This window comes from Artemia franciscana, chromosome 3 (genome assembly GCF_032884065.1).
Source record: "Artemia franciscana chromosome 3, ASM3288406v1, whole genome shotgun sequence".
Lineage (NCBI taxonomy): Eukaryota > Metazoa > Arthropoda > Branchiopoda > Anostraca > Artemiidae > Artemia > Artemia franciscana.
In genome coordinates this window covers 53,631,213-53,656,302 of record NC_088865.1, presented here as the reverse complement: position 1 = coordinate 53,656,302, position 25,090 = coordinate 53,631,213, and the positions used below count along the sequence as shown (strand labels likewise).

Here is a 25,090-nt window from a genome sequence, read left to right as displayed (position 1 = left end):
TCCCTGTAGTGCTGGGCAATATCTTTGGCATGCGAAATCAAATTTGCTTGGTTAAATAAAATAGCATGTTCCAGAAGATCAAATATCTGTTCTACAAGGGCAGAATCGAAATTTTCTGGCTCTTTCCGCTTTTTAAGGGTATTATTAATTGAGGCTGAGTGCTGAAAATTCCGTTACGTACGGTCTTCCGTACGTAAAAGGGGTTTCAGATCACATTTCGGTAGAAATGATCAATGGCTTGCGGACTGATGAACTCAGACTGATGGACTGATCTACATTAATTGATAAAACCCTTAAAAAGCGGTAAAAACAGAGAATTTCGATTTCGCCCTCACAGAACCCGTATCGGATTACCCGGAACATACACTTTTGTTTAACCAATATGGCTTAATTTCAAATGACAAAGGTATTGTCCAGCACTACAGGGAAGCTGTTGAAATTTTTTAATACCAACATTTAGGTCCAGCTTTGAACAGTGATTCCGGTGATTTAAGAATAGATGAGTCGTATTTCGGTTTTCTCAATAGAGAAGTCGATACTTCAGTATTCCCGGAAATAAGCCTTGAACCACCTTCTCAATCACATGTTCAAACACGTCAACAACCCCTTAGATCTCTAAGCGTGTCTGCAAGGAATGCAATTATTAAAATCAGATTACATGGTTCTCCAACTTATTCAATTGCTGTTTCGTTTTGTTTTGTGTGAATAATTTTTTTTTCTTTTATTTCTCAGCTGTTCGCTAGTATCCGTCGATGGCAGTTTTTTTTGAATTTTGTGCAAATTGTGGATGTTGGCGATTGACTCGCTTTAGGGTTGTTAGGTATATGGTTTTAATTCTTATAATTTTTGGCTTTTTTTAAACTTAATTTATCTTTCAAATTTTTGTTTTTTCATTGTTTTTTTTTCACATTGATTTCCGCGTTTGTTTTGTTGGTTTTTTCTTTTGCATGTTCCTTGAGTATACTAATTTTTTTGCGCTGAAAAAAGAGGTGGTTTTCCTTTCGAAATGTTTGCTTTGTGTGTTTTTTTCAGTATTTCGTTTAGCTTTAAGAAGCAAACCCAATTTTTGATCTTTTTCTTTCCTGTAAGTTATAAAATTTGCCCATTGTTTACGCGTTGTATTTGTTATTGGGAAGTATAAAAATTTTTTGGGTGGTGTATTCGAGTGTGGTGTACTTCATCGGGAGAGTTTTCCTTGGGGGGGGGTAATTATCTGGGGGGAGGGAATCTTCCAGTGAAAATTTTACACTGTGGGGATTTTAAACAAATCCCATACAAATCTCTTTTTAATTGACTTACATTCTCTATTCCAACTTAATTTTACATGTGGAGATGCTCCGGAGGAAATGTCCTGGAAATATTTTCCACGTCTTTTGATCTCCGGAAAAAAAATCTACGGAAGAGATCTCGATCTGGAATGATCGAGAAACCGACTAGAGATTAATGTTTTCAGATGATTGATTAAAGAAAAACTTTTTTCACAAGACAGGTTTTTCAAAGAAAAGTAAAGAGCTCCGTTAAGCCAAGAATTAGCAAAAGTTAAGTCAAATAATCATCCAAGCGTAAAACTACTACAAATCTATATCAATAAATAAATGAAAGTCAAAACGAACAGAAATTCATATGATTCATTTAAAAAAAAAAACTTTTTTCACAAGACAGGTTTTTCAAAGAAAAGTAAAGACCTCCATTAAGCCAAGAATTAGCAAACGTTAAGTCAAATCCAACAGTTCGTGGTAACGAACTGTAGTAAGGAGCGACCCGGCTCAATATTAACCAAAACTCTAAAAAATGGAATTTTGATACTAATAGCTATATCAAAAGAATCGCATTTTAATGCTGGTTTTAAATATATAAGTTTCATCAAGTTTAGTCCTACCCATCAAAAGTTACGAGCCTGAGAAAATTTGTGTTATTTTAGAAAATAGGAGGAAACACCCCCTAAAAGTCATAGAATCTTAACGAAAATCACACCATCAGATTCTTCGTATCAGAGAACCCTATTGTAGAAGTTTCGAGGTCCTATCTACAAAAATGTGGAATTTTGCATTTTTTGCCAGAAGGCAGATCACGGATGCTAGTAGGGGAAAGATACGGAAAAAAATGGTCGAACCAGGAAAAAATTGGTACAGAAATTATTTTTGCACCACTGTGTTCAGAAAAGAGAGCTCTACAACATATCAAAAATCTAAATCTCCATCCCGTTGCGAAATTCCCTTTTTTTCACGTTTTTTGCGCCTATTTTTTAGATACTTCCAGAATCCGAGAATGAGGAACCGTGAAAAGAAAAGTAGTTTATTCATGGTTTCCCTTTTAAGAAACGATTGTTTTTGTGCTCTTTTATTAGACAGAAACATCACGTTTAATCATTTAATTCTTTTTTATGTTTTGTTTTTGTTTTTGTAGGAAGTAAAAAAAAAAAAAAAAAAATCAAGCGACACACGATCACGGGGTATTTTTCGAAGAGGAGCACGAATTTTTCGGTTCAGAATGAGGGTTTTCGTTGTAACATTCACCGACAGCTCACTTATTTCCAGTTCTCCTTTTTAGATAGCTGAGACCGCAGTTTTATGTCCCCTTTGTGAACGTTCAATAGACACCTCAGAATCGTCGGTACTGGCAGAAAAAGGAGCTACGGCGATCAATGAAGCTAGCAAAACGAGAGGTACCAGCATCTCTGTCGAGGCAGGGAACCAAGTCCATGTTGCTTGCAGAAAGACTTTCACAAACAAAATATACCTGTCAAAAATTGAGAATGAGAGACGACGAACCTTGCAAGGAAAGACGGAAGCAGAAAAAGTGGTACTCCGATCATGGACTCCAAGTTTCAACTTCCAAGAGTGTTGCTTTTTCTGCACTACAAGGATAAATCTCCACACTACCCACAGAAAAGGGCACGAGTAGTACAAGGTTCGGACTAAAGACTTTGAAGAGAGTATAAAGGCAGTGTGCAAAAGCTGTGATGATGATTGGTCAAATAACGTTTTCCACCGAATATGTGCAGTGTCAGACCTGCAAGCAGTTGACGCCATTTATCACGCAGCCTGTTCTTCTATGTTTCGATTAAATAAGAGCCTTCCAGCCAGATTTGCGACGCAAGAGCTTTTTGGAATACTCGAAGATACTGAGCCAGATAAAAAACGTCCAAAAAGGGGGAGGCCAGGTCACGATGAAAGATATCAGGCGTTTTTGAAGCTGGCTACTTTTTTCGAAGAAAATGACGAAGAACAGTATACAGTCAGTGAACTTGTTGTTAAAATGGGAGAGCTTTTGAATGGGACAGACCTTGAACCGTACTGTAACAAGTACTTGAAGAGCAAGCTTCTGGAATATTTCAGTGACCAGCTAGTATTTGCAACTATTGACGGTAAGGCTGACGTGGTGACATTCAAAGAAAAAGCACCAGCGATACTCCAGAATTTTTATTACTTGGACAAAACCAATAACGAAGAGAGTGAGAAAATCAAGCTTATTAGAGCAGCAGCAAAGATTATCAAAAATGATATCAAAGGACTGCCAGCACAGAAGGAATCATATATGACCGCAAAGCAGATTTCTTCTGGAGAACAGCTGGAAGGCTCTCTATCTGATAGCCTAAAGGTGTTCTTAGATGAAATATTCGTTGGAACCGATATTTCTTCAAAGTGCTTGCCATTGGCAATTCCATCGTTCAAGCAGCTCGCCCGCGTGCCCTCATTTGTCCACTGCAACTAGGCTTAGCAGTGCAACTGGATCACCATTTCAAGTCCAGATTTCTTATTGACACTTTACACAGCCATGGATTCTGCTCCTCCTATGCTGAAGTCCAGAAATTTAAACGCTGTGCATCAGTCCATGATGAATCTAGCCTTGCAGGAGTTACCTCCGCACATGCTGTGCAGCATGTAGCTGATAATGCAGATCACGATGTTTGCACGATGGACGGAAGAAACACTTTCCATGGGATGGCTCTGCTAGCAACAGTCACGCCTCCTCTCATTATCAGCCGATCGCCCATTCCGAGAGTTGAAGTTTCATTAGATGAAGTAGCCCAAAAAGGAAAAATTCCCATCTACCCTTACCGCTTAAGTGAGACAGTGCTTTCAAAGGTGCAATATGAGAAGATCCCTGGCAAAAATGTCAACGACCCGTATGCCTCACTCGATCAGCTCTGGTTAGCTACCGGGTTCCTGAATGTCCCAAGGCCGAGCTGGAATGGATTCATGCAGTCAGTTTTCTCTAACCAAATACATCATGAAACGGGAAACCTTCGCAGCAAGGCAAGCGTCTTGTTTTTGCCCATCATTGACCTCCCGTCTAGCAACGAATCCTGCCTTTACTCAACCTTGCGCTTTGTAGCTTCGCAAGGCAGAACCTACGGATTCGAACCCGTTCTCACATTTGACCAGCCGCTCTGGTGGAAGTCTATGAAGATCCTCAAGTCCGACACGACGAATGAGCTGAGTAGTATTGTTCTCAAGTTAGGCGGTTTTCATTTGATGATGAGTTTCGTCGGATGCATAGGACACCTCATGGAAGGTTCTGGTCTGAAAGAGGTTCTTTCTAGAGCTGTCCGAGCTCACATTCTCGTGAGCTCGGCCATATATGCTCATCTCCTCGAAGAAGAGCAAGCGACGTTGACGTCTCTAAACATGTCTACTGTCTTCGCTAACGTACTGGATGGATACCTCCCACCCGAAGATCTCAGTCATGATCCCCAGCTCAAGCAACTTGAAAGCTTTCTCAAGCAGAGACGCCAGAACCTGCTGACTCAGAGAACTGCGAAGCTCTGGTTTCAGTATCTTGACATGGTTGGGATACTGCTTAAGTTCATACGTGCCGAGAGACTAGGTCTGTGGGATTTGCACCTACAATCTGCAGTAGAGATGCTTCCGTTTCTAGCAGCATCTGGACATAACCTCTATGTCAAGTCGGTCTGGATATACCAGCAAGAGATGGCTAAGCTTCAAACTAGTCACCCACCAATCTTCGAAGCATTTGAACAGGGAGGTCACACCATTAGAAGATCAGAGCGACGCTGGGCTGGGCTCTCGGCAGATCTTGTCATCGAGCAGGAGTATATGAGAAGTCTGAAAACATCGGGCGGTCTTACAACTGGAGGTGGGATGACAGAACAGCAGAGAGCCATTTGGGTTCTGTCAAGACCAGCATGCCTGGAGATCAACCTCTTGATGCAAAATTTGACAAAAATTGGTTACTCGACAAGTGAGCAGCACCGCGACATGAGTTCCAGTAGAAAGGAGCGTGACTTCGACGATACCCAGAAGCTCGTCAGATACTTCGGAGAATCTTCTCCGTTCAGAGGTGACAATCAGCTTAGAAACATTACCAACGGCATAACTTCTTCCCAAGATGTTAATGTTGACGAGGCCGATGTGGCTGGAAAGTTGATTCTAAGTAAGATGACGGGAAAAACCTTGAAGGAGCAAGTCTTCAAGAAAAAAGACCAAGTGACCCTAATGAATGCCAAAAAGGCGGGGTCCTCTGTGGTAGCGCACATAGATCCGGCGCTCCTTTTCCAGCGGTTTATAATAGTAGCCCAACGAACTGACCTCCGAGAAGAATACTTCAAGTACGAACTTTGTACGATTCCTCCTTCTCTTTTCGAAAGCGATGGCCTTATGAGAAAAGCAAATAAGCCAGAGCTTGCAAAAGCGATCTTTCTGGCTTGCGGGATTGAGACTCAGTCACCCTCAAGACCTGCTTCAGCGTGTAACATCGTCTTGGATGGTGGTTCTCTTCTACATCGAGTTCCATGGAAGGTAGGGTCAACCTTCAAGGTCATCTTTGCTTCATACGTCCATTACGTACAAGCAAGGTACCCTAGTGCGATTGTTGTGTTTGACGGATATGAAGGTGGTCCAGCAATCAAAGATGCTACCCATTTACGTCGAGCAAGGATGGTTGGCCGCCAAGTCTTTTTCACCGAAGAGATGACCCTCTGCATGAAGAAAGAAGAGTTTCTTTCATGTAAGACAAACAAAGGACGTTTCCTGAAGCTGCTCGGCAACCATTTGGAAGCCGTTGGTTTCCGAATTTTCCACTCGGAAGGAGACGCCGACGTTCTGATTGTAGAAAAAGCCGTGGAAGCTGCTAGTCTTACAGACACAATCGTGGTTGCTGATGATACTGACATCTTGGTTATTCTGATCAGTCGATCTGATTCGCGTTCCGGGCGTTTATATTTCTCACCTGAAGCTAAGTTTGGCGGTACTAGTTCAGCCTGGGATATTAGTGAGATGAAGCAGAAGCGAGGAGCAGATGTCAACAATTTGATACCGTTCTGTCATGCCGTGCTGGGTTGTGACACAACCTCTAACCTTTACGGAATAGGAAAGGGCAAAGCCGTTCAGCTGCTACTTTCCAACAAGAGTTTCAGGGACAGCGCTGCTATATTTAGGGACAAGCTCGCATCGCTTGACGATATTGTGGCAGCAGGAGAGCGAGCATTGTTGATACTGTACGGTTGCCCTGATGTTTCGAACCTGGACACTGCCAGAAAGCTAATCTTTCACAGAAAAGTGAACACTGCCACCACTTTCGTGCATCCACAAGAACTGCCACCGACTCAGGCAGCAGCGAAGTACCCCTCGCTACGTGTCTACTGCCAAGTTCAAATCTGGCTCGGGAACACAGAAGACCCTTTACGCCTGGGATGGAAACTGGAGGATAACGAAGTTTTTGCGCCAATAAAACAGATCTCCCTGCCGCTCCGTCTCAGCTGCTGAAAATTATCAAATGCTCGTGTCGTATTGACGGCTGTGATAGTGAAAAGTGTACCTGTAAGAAAAACGGACTTGAGTGTACTATAGCCTGCCGTACCTGTAAGGGAAGCTCGTGCAACAATTCGAAGTTTCAAGAAGAAGAACTTAGTGAAGAAGAATAACAGTTAACTGTGATGATGAAAAATCCAGTTCCTATATTTTGATGATGTGCAATTTTTATATATTTGAAAAATAAGATAAAAGCTTTTCTCTGAACACATTAAGTTAGAACCTACCTTGTCTCATGGTGTTTGGCGCTGAGGTGTTTCGTCATTCCTGTTTATTGTTGTTTAGTCTTTTTTTTTCTAAGCCTTTCGTTTACATAGCCAAATAGACTACAAACCTGGTAAGAGTTTTTTTCCCCAAAGACACAGTTTTTTTCCCCATTTTTTTTTTTTTTTTGCTGATAAATATTTTTCTTTTGGTCAGGTAACGAAATGAGTATCAGAAATTAATTCAGAGCCAAAAGCTGATCTAAAAAGATGTGTAAAACATTATAGTTTACGTTTTTAATTTTTTTCCCGGTTTTTGAGAAAATAAATAAAAAACCATTAAAAAAAACGATTTCGCATCGAGCTAGAGATTTAGATTTTTGATATGTTGTTAAGCATTTTTTTCCGGTCCGGATGGTGAAGAAACCATTTCTGTACCAATTTTTTCCTGGTCAAAACTTATTTTTCTCCTACTATGCGTGTTTATTTGTTTTTTTGTTTTTTTGTTTTTTTTTTGTTTTTTTTCCCCAGGGGTGATCGTATCGACCCAGTTGTCCTAGAATGTTGCAAGAGGGCTCATTCTAACGGAAATGAAAAGTTCTAGTGTCCTTTTTAAGTGACCAAAAAAATTGGAGGGCACCTAGGCCCCCTCCCACGCTAATTATTTTCCCAAAGTCAACGGATCAAAATTCTGAGATAGCCATTTTATTCAGCGTAGTCGAAAAACCTTATAACTATGTCTTTGGGGACGACTTACTCCCCCACAGTCCCCGTGGGAGGGGCAACAAGTTACAAACTTTGACCTGTGCTTACATATAGTAATGGTTATTGGGAAGTATGCAGGCGTTTTCAGGAGGATTTTATTGGTTGGGGGGAGGGGTTGAGAAGAGGGGGATATGCTGGGGGAACTTTCCATCGAGAATTTGTCATGGGAGAAGAAAACTTCCATGGAGGGAGAGCAGGATTTACTAGCATTATTTAAAAAGAAAAATTAAAAAATAAATGTGAAAAAGCTTTTTCAGCTGGAATTAAGGAACAGCAATAAAACTTAAAACAAACAGAAATTATTACCCATATAAGGGGCTCACCTTCTTATGATACCTTGCTCTTTACGCTAAAGTATTTTTAGTAATTTCAACTATTTATTCTACGGCTTTTGTGATTCAGGGGTCATTCTTAATGAATTGGGATAAAATTTAAGCTTTAGTGTAAAGAGCGAGGTACTGACGATGGAGCGAATCCCCTCATATATGTAATAAAAACATGAGAATACAAAAGTTCTTTACGTAAGCTAATTTATAAGTTACGTAAATCTTTTACCAATAAAAAGATTCGAAAAAATTAAAAGTTCTAGTTGCCTTTTTAATTAATCAAAAAATCGGAGGGCAACTAGGCTTCGCCCCCGCTCTTTTTTTCTCAAAATCATTCGATCAAAATTATGAGAAAGCCATTTAGCCCCCCCCAAAAAAATATGCAAATTTCGTTTTGATTATTCCTCTGCGGAGAGCCAAAATCAAAACATGCATTGATTCAAAAACGTTCAGAAATTAAATAAAAAAAAACGAGTTTTTTTAACTGAAAGTAAGGAGCGACATTAAAACTTAAAACGCACAGAAATTACTTCGTATATGAAAGAGGCTGCTTCCTCATCAACGCCCCGCTCTTTACGCTAAAGTTTTTTACTGTTTTAAAAAGAAGAATTGAGAGAAAGAGTCAAACTTTAGCGTAAAGAGCTGGGCGTTGATGAGGAAGCAGCCTCTTTCATATACGAAGTAATTTCTGTGCGTTTTAAGTTTTAATGTCGCTCCTTACTTTCAGTTAAAAAAACTCGTTTTTTTTATTTAATAATCATCCAAGCGTAAAACTACTACAAATCTATATCAATAAATAAATGAAAGTCAAAACGAACAGAAATTACAATTAATAGCCGAGTCAAACTAAAAAGGAGCAAAAATTAACATGAGTAGGGCTTACAATCCCCATGCCTTCTCAAGACTAGAACACAATCTGCGCTTTACTGACAAAAAAAAAACAACAAAAAACAAAAGCCAAAAAACGAATGAATGTTATTTGTCAGTTTAATTGACATATACTGAAATTTATTCCTTAAGGTTTTGATATTGTTTTATTTATTTAAGTAAGAAAGATGTAAACATTTCAAGCGTATTTTGTTTTCATTAAAGCGCAAATTGTGTTCTTGTCTTGAGAAGGAATGGGAATTATCAGGCCTTCTCATGTTAATTATTGCTCGTTTTGAGTATCACTTGGCTATTTATTGTAATTTCTGTTCGTTTTGAGCTTCATTTATTTATTCATAATGATTTGTGAAGAGTTTTACGCTTGGAAGATTATTTGACTTAATTTTTGCTAATTTCTGGCTTAATGGAGCTCTTTACTTTTCTTTGAAAAACTTGTCTTGTAGAAACAGTTTTTTAAATTAGTTTTTTTATTGACAAAGTCTTTTTAGAAAAATAATATTGTGTATCTTTTCAGTTTTTTTTTCTATAAAAATCCATAGCAGGAGTTGCTATCTGTATGTTGGAGAAACTTTTTCAGAAATTTTTAATCCTGAAACAAACAGTATAATTTGTAATTTAATTTTATAGCTTCTGAAGTCGACCTGAAAAACAAAACTTAATTACAGGATTGTCATGATAACACTAAATTAGAAAATCTTTTCATTTAATTTAATGTCTGTGGATTATTCATTTCAGGTTTGTCATGGAGACATCAAATTAGAAAATATAATGCTAACGAGCTTCTCCTGGGTGCTTCTCACTGATTTTGCTTCCTATAAACCTGCTTATATTCCTGAAGATAATCCAACGGACTTTACGTATTTCTTTGATACTTCAAGAAGACGAGTATGCTATATTGCACCTGAAAGGTATGCAAGTCTCATTTCATCTGGTAACACAAATTCTGGTGATGAGGGATTAATAGTATTCAAAAGAATAAGATAGAACATTTGTATATGCAGATTTGTGTTTAGAAGCTTTATAGAAAGGGCAAATGCCTATTCGTATACTTTAGCAGTGCAAATAATACACAAACAGAGACAAAAGCCATCTCAAGCTAACTCATCTGACGAAAAGAAAATAAACAAGAAAATAGTCATTTTTCACAACAAGTCTTTATGTCGACTTCTCCAATAAAATTCCAATTATATTTTAAATTCTTCCTTAAGATCACTTCTCGGCCCCTTCGGGGACGACTTACTTTTTGTTTGTATCCCGATGGATTGCCAAAGAAGAGCAATCTTTGACAATCTGTCATCCTTCAACAGTAGAACGTGTACTAGCTATGTCAACCTTTCATTGTAGCCCTAGACAAGGGGATAGAGCCCAATTTTCGCAAAGCTTGTTGTTGGACCTGCGGTCAGTTAAACACGTACCTAAAACTATCCGTAGACGATTTCTCTTCAACATTAACCAAATAGTCTCTACCTTTCAAAGCGCCTTGGTTTCAGAATCATGCCAGACCGCTGTTGCTGCTGTGGTTACCTATATTCTAATCTTGCCTCATATAACTGTCTTCCTATTTTCCAAACATTTCACTCTGGGCCTTGGCTATTCACCTTTTACAGCTTCAGTGCACTTACCATCTGTATTAATGATACTACCCAAGGAGGAAACGCCTGAGAAGTCAAAAGAATGTCTACTAAAGGCGATGATTGCTGCTGGTAGCAACAAATCATCATCATGAGTAGTAGTGGACCTCACGTTTACAAGAAACTTTCGACTATGAACTGAGAAACTAAGACAAAGGAAATCAGCTACAGGCCATTGGCACCTGCAACCGGCATGTTGTGAATAAAGTATGTCATAAAGCCTAAATTTTTTCGATGATTTTATTGCACGCCTAGTCATAAGACTGCATTACTCTTCGTACAAATGACTTAGGATGTGACGACTTCGAGTCTGTTTAAAAACAAGAATCCAAGCCGCAACAAAAATCCGTGATGCTTATTCCAGCCTCATAGTTAACCCTCACAGAAGTAGGAGTAAAACTAATTGAAAAGTGGAAAGTCGTTCGGACCTATTTTTCTGATTTTGTCTCTAGGAGAAAGTTATTGTTAGCAAATAGCTCCAAAATAAGAAACGATTTTGCTGGTCAAATTGGAGCTGGTTGTCGCCAAGTTGCACTTTGTTGTCTTATCGCTATCCCATATGAGTATTTTGGTACTTTTTTCAGAAGGATGGACGTCTAGTTTAAACTTTAGTTTAAAGCTATGGCACTTTTCTATCATTGTTCTCTCTCGTGTGTTGAAAATGGAGTATTTTCAAGAGAAAGCGATTGACCCAGCACTGCTAGACCAAGCTGAGTATGTATCTTTCCTCTTGAAAGTAAGTTGTAATGAAAACCCGCGATTAGCTCTAGTAGATCTGAACAAAGAGGCTGAGGCTGAGTTCTTGTTGGGTATTCGCAAATGTTTTGTCACCACTTCCATAGATCTGATAGCGAGGATTCCATCTTTAGTAGAAAAGTTGTGCTGTTACGCGTGAAATTCATTGTTGCTTCTTTAAAAAAAAACTATGAGGACAAGTTGACTATTAACTGACTATATATGGAATATGTATTCTTTCCTCTTGGAAGTAAATTCTGATGAAAAGCCGCGATTTGCTCTAAAAGGTCTGAGCAAAAAGCCTGAGGCTGAGTTCTTGTTGGGTATTCGCGAATATTGTGTCGTCGCTTCCAAAGATCTAATAGCGAGGATTCCGTCTTCAGGAGGAAAGTTGTGCTGTTACGCATGGAATTCCTTGTTGCTTTTTTGAAAAAAAAGTATGACTATTGCAGGGTTACTAGCTTTTGTGGACAAGTTGACTATTAAGTGACTATATATGGAATATGTATTCTTTCCTCTTGGAAGTAAATTCTGATGAAAAGCCGCGATTTGCTCTAAACGGTCTGAGCAAAAAGCCTGAGGCTGAGTTCTTGTTGGGTATTCGCGAATATTGTGTCTTCGCTTCCAAAGATCTAATAGCGAGGATTCCGTCTTCAGGAGGAAAGTTGTGCTGTTACGCATGGAATTCCTTGTTGCTTTTTTGAAAAAAAAGTATGACTATTGCAGGGTTACTAGCTTTTGTAGACCAGTTGACTATTAAGTGTTGGTTTTGTAAGTTTACAAGGTGGCTGGCAATTGATCGATTTGAAAGAGGAGCTTAATAAGTACACTGTCAATGTGTTGATAGGTACTGGACACATATCCTTGCATGTGACAAGGATAGGAGGAGTCCTAACTTGACCAATGAAGTACGCGCTGCTCTCATCGATTTACATTTAACTTCATATGAAGAATGCAGTTTCCCTGAATCGAAACGTACTCTTAACCAGCTTCGGACGTTTATGTTGGAGGGTACTTTCAATGCCAAATTGACCGTTAAACCTGCACTGAAGTTGTAGTGTCGGAAAGTTGAACTGTAACCAACTTCCTCTGAGGTCATTTGCTATCCAAGGGCTGCCCTATTGGCACATGGAAAACATCTTGAAAGCTGAACTTGCAAGAAAGCTGAAGAGTCATAAAAAGAGAGAAAGCAGCGAGAAGAAAAAAAGCGTCGAACACTGAAAGAGAAAGGAAAAGCAGAAAGAAGTCATAGCTGGATTAGAAAATGAGATGGATAGAAGGAAATAAAAGCTATGTATGCAAAAAACGGTTTCAGGCTATCGTCTGGAAGAATCAATTAAAAGACTAGATAACGCTCCGAGGTTAAAGGATTTAGTTGGGGTTCAGGTAGCAAAGACTGCGTTAAATGCTCTAAAAGTTCAATGTGAAAAGAACAAAGATTTAATGATAGACTTAGGAAGGTCAAACCAACTGTTAAAAAAGAGAACAGGAGCTCGTTAAGAATATGCTGAAAAGCTACTGAAAACAGAAACTTGAGTATTCAGCCTTTCTACTTTGCCTTTCCCTGTGATAACATCTCTATTTGTGCGAAAAAAATGTGGAATGATTTTTGGAAAAAAATATTACCATTTTTTTTTTTTTTTTGTTAGTTAATTTTTTTTTCACATTGACTTTCCGTGTTTGTTTTATTGGTGTTTCCTTCGGCATTTTCCTTGAATATACTATTTTGTTCGCGTTGAAGAAGAGAGGCGGTTGTACTCTTGAAATATTCACTTTGTGTGTTTTTTTCAGTATTCTCGTTTGGCCTTCAAAAAAAAAATTTTGATCGTTCTCTTTCTTTATATTATGGCATGTCAATGTGGTTCAAAAAATTATCTTTATAACTCACAGGCCTCTCCCAACGGACTAAGGGGGGTTATTTTACCCATAAAGACAGAGTTGTTTGATCATTCAACTATACTGAACAAAACGGCTATCTTAAAATTTGATCAAATAGCTTTGGGAAGTAATATTACCAGGTTTATCATACCTATTGTCTTTTATGCTTCTATACAAAATACGTGAACAGTGCTTGGCCCCCTGTGGAATATTTTTGCAGTGGTTTTGTGTAGATGTGGTAGTGTTTTTGCTTGGTTGAAGGTGTTTGTGAATTCCTAGCAATCTTGTTCCTTTAACAATATACCGGATGTCTTGAAGTATATTGGCCAAAAAAAAAAAAAATCTGCGCTTCTTTCTATCGAGGTTCAGGGATAGAAACTTTGCTAATTGTTCGGATGATTGTTAGTCTAGGATAAGCTTCACAACTCATTACTTGAATGGAAATGTTCGTTATCGAGTATTACTCCTAGTTATTTAGATACAAAGAAAGTTGCTCACTGATCTGGTACCTTTTTGTAACCCAAAAGTTCCTGGAATCAGAATCTGGAAATCTCTCCGACTTCGAAATGATTCTATTGTCAAATTGAAGAAAAAAAAACAAGTTTTTTTTTAACTGAAAGTAAGGAGCGATATTAAAACTTAAAACGAACAGAAATTACTCGGAGTAATTTCTGTTCGTTTTAAGTTTTAATATCACTTCTTACTTTCATTTAAAAAAAACTCGTTTTTTTTTATTTAATTTCTGAACGTTTTTAGGCATGTTTTGATTTTGGCTCTCCGGGCATGAATAATTAAAACGAAATTGGCATATTAATTTATTCTTAGGGCTAAATGGCTTTCTCATAGTTTTGATCGGACTATTTTGAGAAAAAAAAGAGTGGGGGAGTAGGCATAGTTACCGTCCAATTTTTTGGCTATTTAAAAAAGCAACTAAACTTTTAATTTTTTACGAACGTTTTATTAGTAAAAATATACATAACTTACGAATTAGCTTACGTAACGAACTTCTATATTCGTATGTTTTTATTACGTATATGAGGGGGTTCACCACCTCGTCAATGCCTCGCTCTTTACACTAAAGCTTAAATTTTTGTCCCAATTCCTTAAGAATGACCCCTGAATCACAAAGGCCATAGAATAAATACTTGAAAGTAATAAAGTTACTTTAGCGTAAAGAGAGAGGTATTAGGAGGAGGTGAACCCCTCATGTGCGCAATAATATCTGTTCGATTTAAGTTTTAATGCTGCTCCTTACTTTCAGTTGAAAAAACTTTTTCGTATTTATTTTTTCATTGTTCTTTTTAAAAAAATGCTAAGAAATCCTGCGCCCCCTTCATGGAAATTTTCTTTCCCCATGACAAATTCCTCCATGAAAAGATACGATCACCCCTGAAAAAAAAAAAAAAAAAAAAAAAAAAAAAAAAAAAAAAAAAAAAAAAAAAAAAAATAAACAAGCATCCGTGATCTGTCTTCTGCCAAAAAATGCAAAATTCAACATTTTTGTGGATAGATGCTTGAAACTTCTACTGTAGAGTTCTCGGATACGAGAACTCTAGCCAGGTCGTATCAAAGGAGGGGGCTGGGTTTAATCACCCCCCTCCCTCCCCAATTTTTTCCATCTCGAAAATGTAACAAAAATGCATATAAATATTTTTGATGCATTTCTTAAGTTTTTTTTACAATTGTTGTAAAAAAGTTTTGGTTTTGTAATTAAAAAAAAGTCGCTCTCGATGGTTTTCAATTGTCATATCCCTATTAATCCCTATTATTAAATTAATAAAAATGTCATAATCCCTATTTATTAAATCCTCCGAGAGTCTTTGATTAAATTTAAGGTATTTTTTTTTATAATATCAATAGTCAATAGTCTATATGAATGAGGACTATTGATTGTCATGATGCTTTTTTGTTTGTGGAACATATTTTCTTTTGGTTTTTTCCTTTGTAAGTTTTTTTTTAATGCAATTGTTTCTTTATTTCAAGCGAATCGCAAACCCAGCGTCCATCTAAGCCCCTCTTTTTTCATGATAAAACTTATGTGTAAACAATTGGTAATTTGCAGTATTTCCGGCACTTTCCTTAGGGTCTATGGGGTTATTTTATCCCCGGAGGCAAATTCATATTTATTGGATCTTTTGATTATTTTAAACAAAATGGTTATCTTATTTTTGATCAGATGTCTCGGGGGAATACGCAGGGAAGGGGCTCAAGTAATGAAAAGGGCGCACGAGGGAAATCGGCAACCGTCCACTAACTTTCAAATCATAAGGAAAGCAATAGAACTTTCAATTTCCAATGGAACGACTCCACTCTGTAGTTTGTACTCGTACATACGAGGTTTCCTACCATAAAAAGTGGCAGGAAAAGATAAAGCTAAAAAATTATACATTGAAGGCACTTACGAAGGACTAAAGTGCGCTGCCTCTGATTGTTTCTAAAATATTTGCTTTTCTACGGTTGTAATTATTCAGGCGTTCGAAACGAAACACTTTGATTTTTCGTAGATTATAATTTAAATTGGAAGAATTATCGTGAAGTTATATTGCCCACGGTTGTAAGAGGCCTGAGTTTACTTATACAACTTTTTAATTTGCCCCCTGTATCTGTGTTAAAAATCATTTATAGCTCGATTATTCAATTTTGTATTGTTCCCATGCTGCCTTTGGGAGGTAATTTTTCGACTAATTACAAAAGATTTCAGATAATTTAAAATTAGCGGTTCAAATCCTGGGGAAGTTTGATGATTTTTCGTGATTTAGCTACTTCAAATCGCCATTTTTGGTATTTTAAATATTGATCAGTTTTAAATTATAAATATTGGTCAATTTTAAATTTGGTATTTTAAATATTGGTCAGTTTCAAATTTTAAATATTGGTCAGTTTCAAATTTTAAATATTGTTCAGTTTTAAATTTGGTATTTTAAATATTGGTCAATTTTAAATTTGGTATTTTAAATATTGGTCAATTTTGAATTTTAAATATGGGTTAATTTTAGATTTGGTATTTTAAATATTGATCAATTTTAAACTTTAAATATTGGTCAATTTTAAATTTGGTATTTTAAATGCTGGTCAATTTAAAATTTTAAATATTGGTCAATTTTAAATTTGGTATTTTAAATATTAGTCAATTACGTGCTCACCAAGTGTCAACATCAGTATACCAGTTTCTGAGCAATACTGCACCAGCTCGTTTTGTTGATACATTTACCCCTAATTCTGATTATCATTCGTGTTAGACTTGGGAAGTGGACAAGCTAGTGTTTGAGAAAGATAAATAAATGCAGTTCTTTCCATATTTTTGCAACATGTTCATCTGGAATAGCCTACCTTGGGCCATGAGGGGCTCTGGAGTGGTTTCTTCATTTACAACAAAACAAAGAATTACTTCATAGTCATGAACTGGACTGAGCTTAGAGTGTTTAGTATAATAATATTTACATTTAATATTTACAAAAATATTTAATATTTATAATAATTATTATTACAATAAACTATAATTAATAATTAAGAATAATTAATAAGCAAAATTAGAAATAGCAAAATTGGGTCAATAATATTGTCAAAATTTAATACGGGGTGTGATATGAAAATGAGAGGAACAGGAGGTTCAATTTCTTTATTCTTCTGAATTTCTCTCCTTGTTTGTTTCTTTTGCTATGTGTGCATTGCAGTTTTAAGTAGTGTGTTATTGCGAGCAAAATGTCATTGACCTTCTAGCAATGGTTTGTTCTTTGACTAATTTGTTTTACTCTAGTAAATAATGAATGTATACGGTTTTACCGTAATTTTTACCTTCAACATAAATTTTTTTCAACTTCTTTAAGTGGGGATGAAGTAGCCTTTGTATCTTTATTTCTGTAAACTTTATTGCTAAGTCATTGACTTTAACTTCAGATAGAGGGCTGTACTGAAGAGGGATACCGAAATAGAGGTCTACTGAAATCACTCTTAAATATATACAGGTTAAAATTATGGTTGTGGTTTTAGGTTCAGGAGTGAAGGTGGAGATCGGCAGATATCTCGGCTTAATTCACAGTCTGTCCTAGATCAAGGATTAAAAGGAGAATTGAATCCAGCAATGGACATATTTTCTGCTGGGTAAGTTTTTTATGTTTGGCTGATTTCTCTTGTTTTTTCATTTTGAATGTAATTTTTGCCCACGAGTAACTAACTGTAACGAGCGACTTGTGCTAATAGAAAACAAAACTCAGAATAAAAACGTTTTGATAACAAAATATACATCAAAAGAATTGGCTTTTTTATAAGGTACATAAAACAATAACTTTAAAATTACCTACCCAAAGTTATGAGCCTGAGAAAATCAATCTGTTTTTCGGAAAATGGAAAATACCTCTGAAAATGGCGAATGATCTTGATGAAAACTAAACCAGCAACTTCAGCATATCTCCAAGAACGGTGTTCTTAAAGGCTTCAAGCTCCGATCCACAAGAATGGAGAATTTTGCGTATTTTCCTCCCGAGAATAATCGAAAATATCTCGATAACCCCCTGCCTGGCTAAAGTTACGGAAGCATTTGTACTCCGTCGATTGCTCGACTAAATCAGTTCTTCTATCGATAAGTACCAGTATGATGGACTCCAGGAGGGCAGTACTACAATTTATCTAGTGCGTATGTATGATTGTATACTTACATGGCTGGATAAAGGTAATCGGTTCCTGGATCTAGGTGCAATAGACTTCCAAAAAGCTTTTAATTTCATTAACCACCTGATTGCTGGCCAAAATTTGAAGATAATTGGTGCGAAAAAGCGCGTGTTATCCGTGATTACGGATTTCTTATCTAACAGGAAACAGCGTGCTTATGCCCTGTTTGAGGGGGATTCTGACTCCGATTGGACAGGTATAACATGTGGAGCTCCGCAGGGCACAAAGTTGGCTGCCATTGTATTTATAGCCGTGATCAACTACCTACTAGTCGAATATGAGGATCATTACAAGTTTATAGACGATATCTCTTTTCTATTGAAATACTTAGTTGAAAACGGGATTGTTATGAAAGAGTTCAGTGACGATTTCTTCGATGCGTTTATTGCCGAGTGCAATGTCTCTAAATTGATCATTAACACGAATAAGTCAAAGGTCTTACGCTTTAATCCGTTGAAGCGCACATTCAGCCAACCGTATGTTCCGTTTCCGATTGTCGACTCAATAAAGATTTTGGGAGTTACTTTTTCAAGTGATTGTTCTTTCGGCTTGCACGTTGAAAATGTTGTTAAAAACGCAAATGCATGTCTGCAGTCTTTGAGTACAATGCGTAGATTTGGCTGTGATGTCCAGTGCCTATTGCTAGCTTATCTTACATACGTCCGTCCAGTTCTGGAATATGCAAGCCCACTATGGGGGCCTGCAGCACAGCGTACTGTATACCTCATCCAAGAACTTGAGTCGGTGCAAAAGCGAGCCGTGTTCATTATTATTGGCGATCGACAACTATCTTATGGTGAAGCGCTTGTTAAACTCGACCTCCCCACGTTGGCCCAAAGATACGAGCAGATTATCCTGAGGTTTGGGAAGCTTCTTCTCTCTAAACCCCAGCATCGAGACATCTTACCACCTACTGCACCGCCCAACAACCGTACGCGTCACCAAAATAAACTGGTTCCAGTAGCTTCACGCACGAACCGCCACGCAAATTCGTTTGTACCTTTTTTTACGGATTTGCTAAACAAAGCCGAGTGATATTTTCTTCTTTTTTTTTCTTTTTTGTGTTAATTTATTATTTAGCATAGTGAAGCAACGCAAATTAGCTGTTAGCTACGATGTTGTTTCAATAAACCTATCTCTCTCTCTCTCTCTTAATTTTATTTTTTCCTATGGCTAATCTTATCGAACCGATGGTGCTTGGAAATCGGGAAATGGCTCATTCGGACGGAAACCAGAAGCTAAATACCCTGTTTAAGTAGTCAAAAAGACTTTACCATAGAAATGTCGTGTTTCCTGCCATATTATCGCACAAAACGACAATTTATCCTCAGAATAAGGTTAAATGTCTTCTATATAGATAAAAACGAATGAAGGTATGCCTGTCTCTCCTGTATGAATTGCTACACTGTTTATCACATGGCTAAGAAACTTGAGACGTCGTTTAACACCCTTCTGTTACAAGATGAAAAAAAACTCAAGTAGAAGAAAAAACGAGGATATTTTTTGCCAGTGAAAAAACAGAAATGTAATCAAAATATTTCGGCCGAAACCTTTGCCTAGCCGTCCTCATTGCAAAGATAGAAAAAAAAAACAACCCTTAATACGAAAACAAACTGTTTTCATGTAACGGTGAAAGAGTAACTGATTTAAAAATTCGATACTGAATGGCAAATCAAGATACTAAATCTGATTTCATTTTTTTTAATGTCTTTTTAAAAGCCAATCTCTTACCAGGTCTGACATAATCTGACATGTTTTAGGTTGAGAAATATTATGATGTAAAAGTAAAATCTGTATTAATAAATTCATCATAAATGGGGCTTAAATAAATTAAAAGAAGATTGTGACTCTTTTTACATCGAGCCTTTTAAAAAGACTCTTTTACAAAGATAGTGTTGTGAAATCGGAGGGCCACCCTCTCACCTTTGTGCTTTAGAATTGAAAAGTCAATCTATTTGTGTTTAATTTCCTCTTTGCCGTGTTTTACATATGTACTCTTTAACAGGTGTGCTCTCACTGAATTATGGACTGAAGGTGTGCCACCTTTCACGTTGGCATCTCTTCTTGCATTCCGTTCTGGTGGTCCTGGTCCGGAGCATGTGCTTGAGAAAATTGAAGACCTGGAAATAAGGGCAAGAAACTGTCTTTAATCGTATAATTTTTCTCTTTCACACAAATTCTTTCCCTCTCTCCTTTGTTTATCTCTTTTCTTAATTCTCTACTCTTCTTGATTCTTTTATTCCCATGTGTGTAAAGGTTTGAACCCACTTACTTTCCGTTCTGGTGGTTCTGGTCCGGTGCATGCGCTTGAGAAAGTTTAAGACCTGGAAATAAGGGTAAGAAACTGTCTTTACAAGATCATTTTTCCTCTTTCACATAAATTCTCTCTCCGTCTGTTTTTTTATCTCTTTCCTTTATTTTCTACTCTTTTTTATTCTTTAATTCTCATACGCCTAGAGTATATTGTATTTTTAGTGCGATATAAAAAAATCAATTACTGATGGACTTATACAGGCTCTTAGTGTGGTGGTAACTTCAGACATGATTATAAAGCGATCTCACAGTCTGTGAAAATAATTATTAAATAAGCTGTAACTTTAACCGCTAAATTTTGCTCGGTGTGAATTTGCATATTCAACAAGCCTGAGGTTCGACGCATTGACATCGAACTAATTCTATCGAAATTATCGCCTGTGATTGACATCATATACGTCAACATACGATGTTTCCACAGGTCAGGGGAGTTTAAATACAGGGTCATTATGATCTCATAGTGCGTGTCCGTATCATCTGGCATCCTTCAAGGTCACAGCGAAAAGAGTTTTCCTTACAAAAGAATAGTATTTTTCTGTGTGTTTTATGTGACTAGGAAGGTCGTTGTATATGTTTGTATTGATTATTATTGGGATGAAGAATTATATAAAATAGTGTTTTAGAATACCTTGAATTGAATACTCCCACCTGGTGCCAACAAGCCCTTAAGGGTTTTCTTAGCAGATGTTCTAAAAAGTTCTGTATGTACTTTTCAAATAAAATTACCTTATCTATTTTATCTTGTTAAGGATTCACTGGTGATCCCAAAGAAGATGCTCTAGTGAGAATTTTCTAAGGAATAAACTTCAAGTGTGTGCCAGAAAAATGAAACCACTTTACTACATCAGGTGTCAGCAATAGCTGTAAAGTTTCCCCCTTTAAGAGCATCTTCTAATCCGCGGTTTGTGATCTCTTCATTTCTTTACTGAGAGTTCACACGAGATAGGGATTGTCTGGCCATCCCACCGATATTTGGAGTCTAGTAATATAAAGCCAGTCGTACGCACTATGTTTACGCTGAACTAAAGCCGTTTCGATTGCGTTTAGAACTTAGTAATTCCTATTTGAAATCTAGATTCAATTTCTGTGACTTCTTTTCTCTATTTCTTCGCTATTTTCGTCCAGAATTTCAGACCATCTGTTACCAAATAATAAAATTTATTACAAAATAATACCAAATTTGTTACCAATTAATAATAAAACTATTGTTACCAATAATAACAAATACTAATAAAGCTAAACCTTTAAGGGAAAAACCGATGTTGCCCGCCCTTATGGAACCGTTTTGTTGAAATTTTTGTCAAATCAAAGTCTTCTTTTTTTTTCCATTCCTTCACATTAAGGTTCATCAGATAAAAAGACTTTGGGATGTATCAGGACTCGTACGAACGACTCATTGGATATATTTGATATGCCGGGCGCTGCAAATCATGCTATGCACAAAAATCGAATCTGATCAGTCTATTCCTGCTTTTAAAAACTGTTAGTTGAATATATCTGGAAATTCGAAGGCAAAATTTACAAAAGTTACGCCTAAGGACAATGGAAAAAAAAACAACTTAAAAATGGCGGATTTCAAATATCATTGAATTTGTATTACAACGGGAGCGGGGTGATGGTAATGAATATTCCTCCTAATTAAGTCAAATCATAATCAATAAATTAAGTTGATGAAAACATTAATTCAAAGGAATTATTAAATTATAAAGGAATTAGAATGCTAATTTATTACTAATTAATAAAATAGAGTTAATTAATTAAATAGGTAAATTAAATTCAATAAAATGATCATTAAATCATGAGTGATTCAAAATTAAATCTTAATAGTTCACCCACATTCTTGTCTATTCTTTTTTTTTATTATCAATTTTGTTTATTATATATTACCTTGCTGCTTGAATGTTCCTCAACTAATGTGAAATGATATGTATATGTATGTTTTAAAGCCAAAGCAATTGGCCAAAATGCTTTGGCTGTGACAAAAAATCTTAAAAAAGCTCGACGCATACCAGTACCGCAGTTGAATTACTTGTTTATGTAGCCAACTTTTAACTAGTCTTGTATCCTATTTGATATATTTTGCCCACGGAGTCTTTCCATGAGGAATCTGCCAGTATTTACAAGCTCCTGCAGCTTCTTTTAAGCTCGTACAGATGAACGTTCAAATGGGGATAAATCCATTTATCTAGACTTATTTTCATCGACAGGTAGTGTGGTCTGAGAAAATGATACCTTCTTTAAGGTGTTATATCGAAATTTTTAAGCTCGTGGCATTTTAAGGGTTTATTTTTCATCACCCAAAAATTATTTTTAGTGTCAGCTGAATAATAGGTTTTCATCATTTATGAATCATTGTGAATAATTTTCGTTTAATATTCATCATTTATGGAAATAATTGTCATGGTCGTAGTTCGAAGTGTCAAGTTATGGAAATGCCAGTTCATATTTTTTAGTTTTTATTCTCTATCACAACGTTTAACTTTTAGTTGTTGCTTTTATCCTTTGTTTTCATAGCAGAACTGTTTCAATAGTTGTTATTTATAAATTAATTAGCCTTTAACTGTACAAAAATGATGAATTCAACTTTTTAGGAAGTATTGAAAATCATGATGGCAAGGGAACCATCAGATAGAATGAGTGCTTACCATCTCCTAGGAAAATATAAAGGCGTGGCTTTTCCAGGGTTTTTCGACCATTTTTATAAGTATTTTCAAATAATTGCTGATGATTCATGTTCTCTCTCAGATGAAAGAATGAAAAAGTAAGTTTGACTATTCACACCATTAAGATTGTCTTGTATATTTTGTTATTTTATTTTCGACGACAATGCTAAAAAATTGAATTTTTTAATTAAAATGTCAAAAATGATATTCTTCAAAATCAAATGGGAGATGGTTATTGCCCCACCCATCCTCCAATGGATAGAAAGGTATCCATTGATACCTTTAGTATCCATTGAAGACTTCATCATTTTTGGAATACATCTTCGTGCACAAAACGAAAGGGCGTATCTAATAACTTTTTCTTCAAAAGTGAGTTATCAAGTGAAGACAGGTACCTTGGTATGGTTAGTTGTGACCTTTACGACTTATGCCTTTCCGAGTGTTTTCCGAGAATTTTTTGTATTTTTTCCCGAAAATCAAGTGCGTCTTCATAAAATATAATCAGTTTCAGCTATCCAATTTTTCTATATTGTTCCGGATTTAATGCCATGTGCCGTGTAATGCTATGTCCATTTGATTTCCATAGTCGTTTTGGGGAAATAAAACCTCTAGAACGGTATTTGCTAAAGAATCCTGCTAATTTTGGTTTTTAAAATAAATAAAAAAAATACTTATGTGTCTATCCAAAAATCATGCACGGGGCTAATATATATCAGCCCTTTCAGGCCTGTTTCTTTTTCTGCTTGTGCTTTATCTGCTTCACTAACGTGATTTTTATCTACAACTTTTAACTTTTATAAAACACTTGTGAATATTATGCGAAAGATATAAACTAATTGACTTATTCGATTCAGTTTTTACTCTTCTCAGTTATTCCTTTTTATTGAAGACATAAGATTTTCTTAAAATAAAGATATTGTTTATATATATATATAGAAGCTTTAGATATAGATATGAGATGACTGAAAAGATACACCATAAAATTCATCCAAATCTGTTCTAAGTATGGTGAGTAGGGGGATTCTTCCAAATCATTTGCCCCTAGACCGGGTTTACAGTATGTTTTCAGGCTTTTCATCCAACGGGCTTCACTGCGGATTAATTTATAACAGGGTATGGACAGTTTATGTTTTTTTGAGCAGAAGTGCCAATTCACGAACCTTCAGAGGGTAGGGCAAGGCATCTTTTCCAATTTTTTTTTTTATGAATAAACAAAAAACGTATTTTTCCAAATCTAGGAGGGCAATAAAACCAAGGAGCCAATTTCCTCTTGCCCCTCCAATAGGGCGCCTGTTTACGTTCTCCTTGCAATTTTGATGCACGCCACTTTGCAGCTTTGAAATTGTTTCCTTTCAATATTCTTTTGTCCCACTACAAAAAGTTCAAAGAATTGGGAGCAGAGGATAACAGTGTCCAAAACACATCAGCATGATTTTTCAATTAGAAAGACAAAGGCAGAAAACGAATTCATTTTTTGAAAGTCGATTGAAATAAGAAAGGAAAACTAATTTTGAACTCACCTAGTAATTGTTTCGGAATCGGAAGGATACATAAGCATGCATAATTTTTCCAGAGAGTAGAATTTACAAACAATATCTTCTTTTCTGAAAAGTCTTTCTGATTTTCTGATACAGAAGAAACTGTCGATTCAAGAAAGAAAAAGAATCGGGCTTGCTACAGTGGATCAAATAAACCATTTAGCGTAGTGAATTAATTTGTTTTGTAAAACAGATGTATCAGAAAGCATACCTTAATTTTTTTACTCTAATTCTGAATACAAGTTACTGCAACACGAAATTACAAGCCAAAAGCCATTTCACATAAGGCAAAATATAACATCCGTACCATAAAAGGTCCTCAGAAACTCTAAAGCTACAAAAGGGTTATTTTGTGTATAGCAAGCTTAGTTGTAGTAGTAGTAGTAGTAACACGACACTAGACCCTTAAGGTCTCAACCGGCGGTGCTGATCTCCATTTCATGGCCCTTCAGCCATGAAGTGCACTGGGGGGCTGGGAGCCAACCATCCTGTGCTTTCACACACCCTTCCTCGGCTGAGCTTAAAGAGTCACGCCATTGACCCCCGTCCCAAACTAAATAACTGGTCACAGCTAGGATTGAACCCGTGCCCCTTGGACACAGAATTTCCACGCCAGCGCGCCAACCACTCAGCCAGGACGGACACAAGCTTAGTTCATTATAAGATGAATAATATTCCCTTTTTTATCGTACGCTTGAGTAACACAATC

The 25,090-nt window shown here is 36.6% G+C and overlaps 1 protein-coding gene across 1 annotated transcript in view; it reads left to right on the top strand.

Moving 5' to 3' along the window:
- Positions 1 to 25,090, top strand: part of LOC136025409 (phosphoinositide 3-kinase regulatory subunit 4-like) — a 419,187-nt gene that overhangs the window by 22,702 nt on the left and 371,395 nt on the right. The window contains exons 4-7 of the mRNA XM_065701423.1: positions 9,691 to 9,863; positions 17,190 to 17,300; positions 19,873 to 19,999; positions 22,772 to 22,941. Coding sequence (XP_065557495.1) covers positions 9,691 to 9,863; positions 17,190 to 17,300; positions 19,873 to 19,999; positions 22,772 to 22,941 — 581 coding nt within the window. The remainder of the gene's footprint in view (positions 1 to 9,690; positions 9,864 to 17,189; positions 17,301 to 19,872; positions 20,000 to 22,771; positions 22,942 to 25,090) is intronic.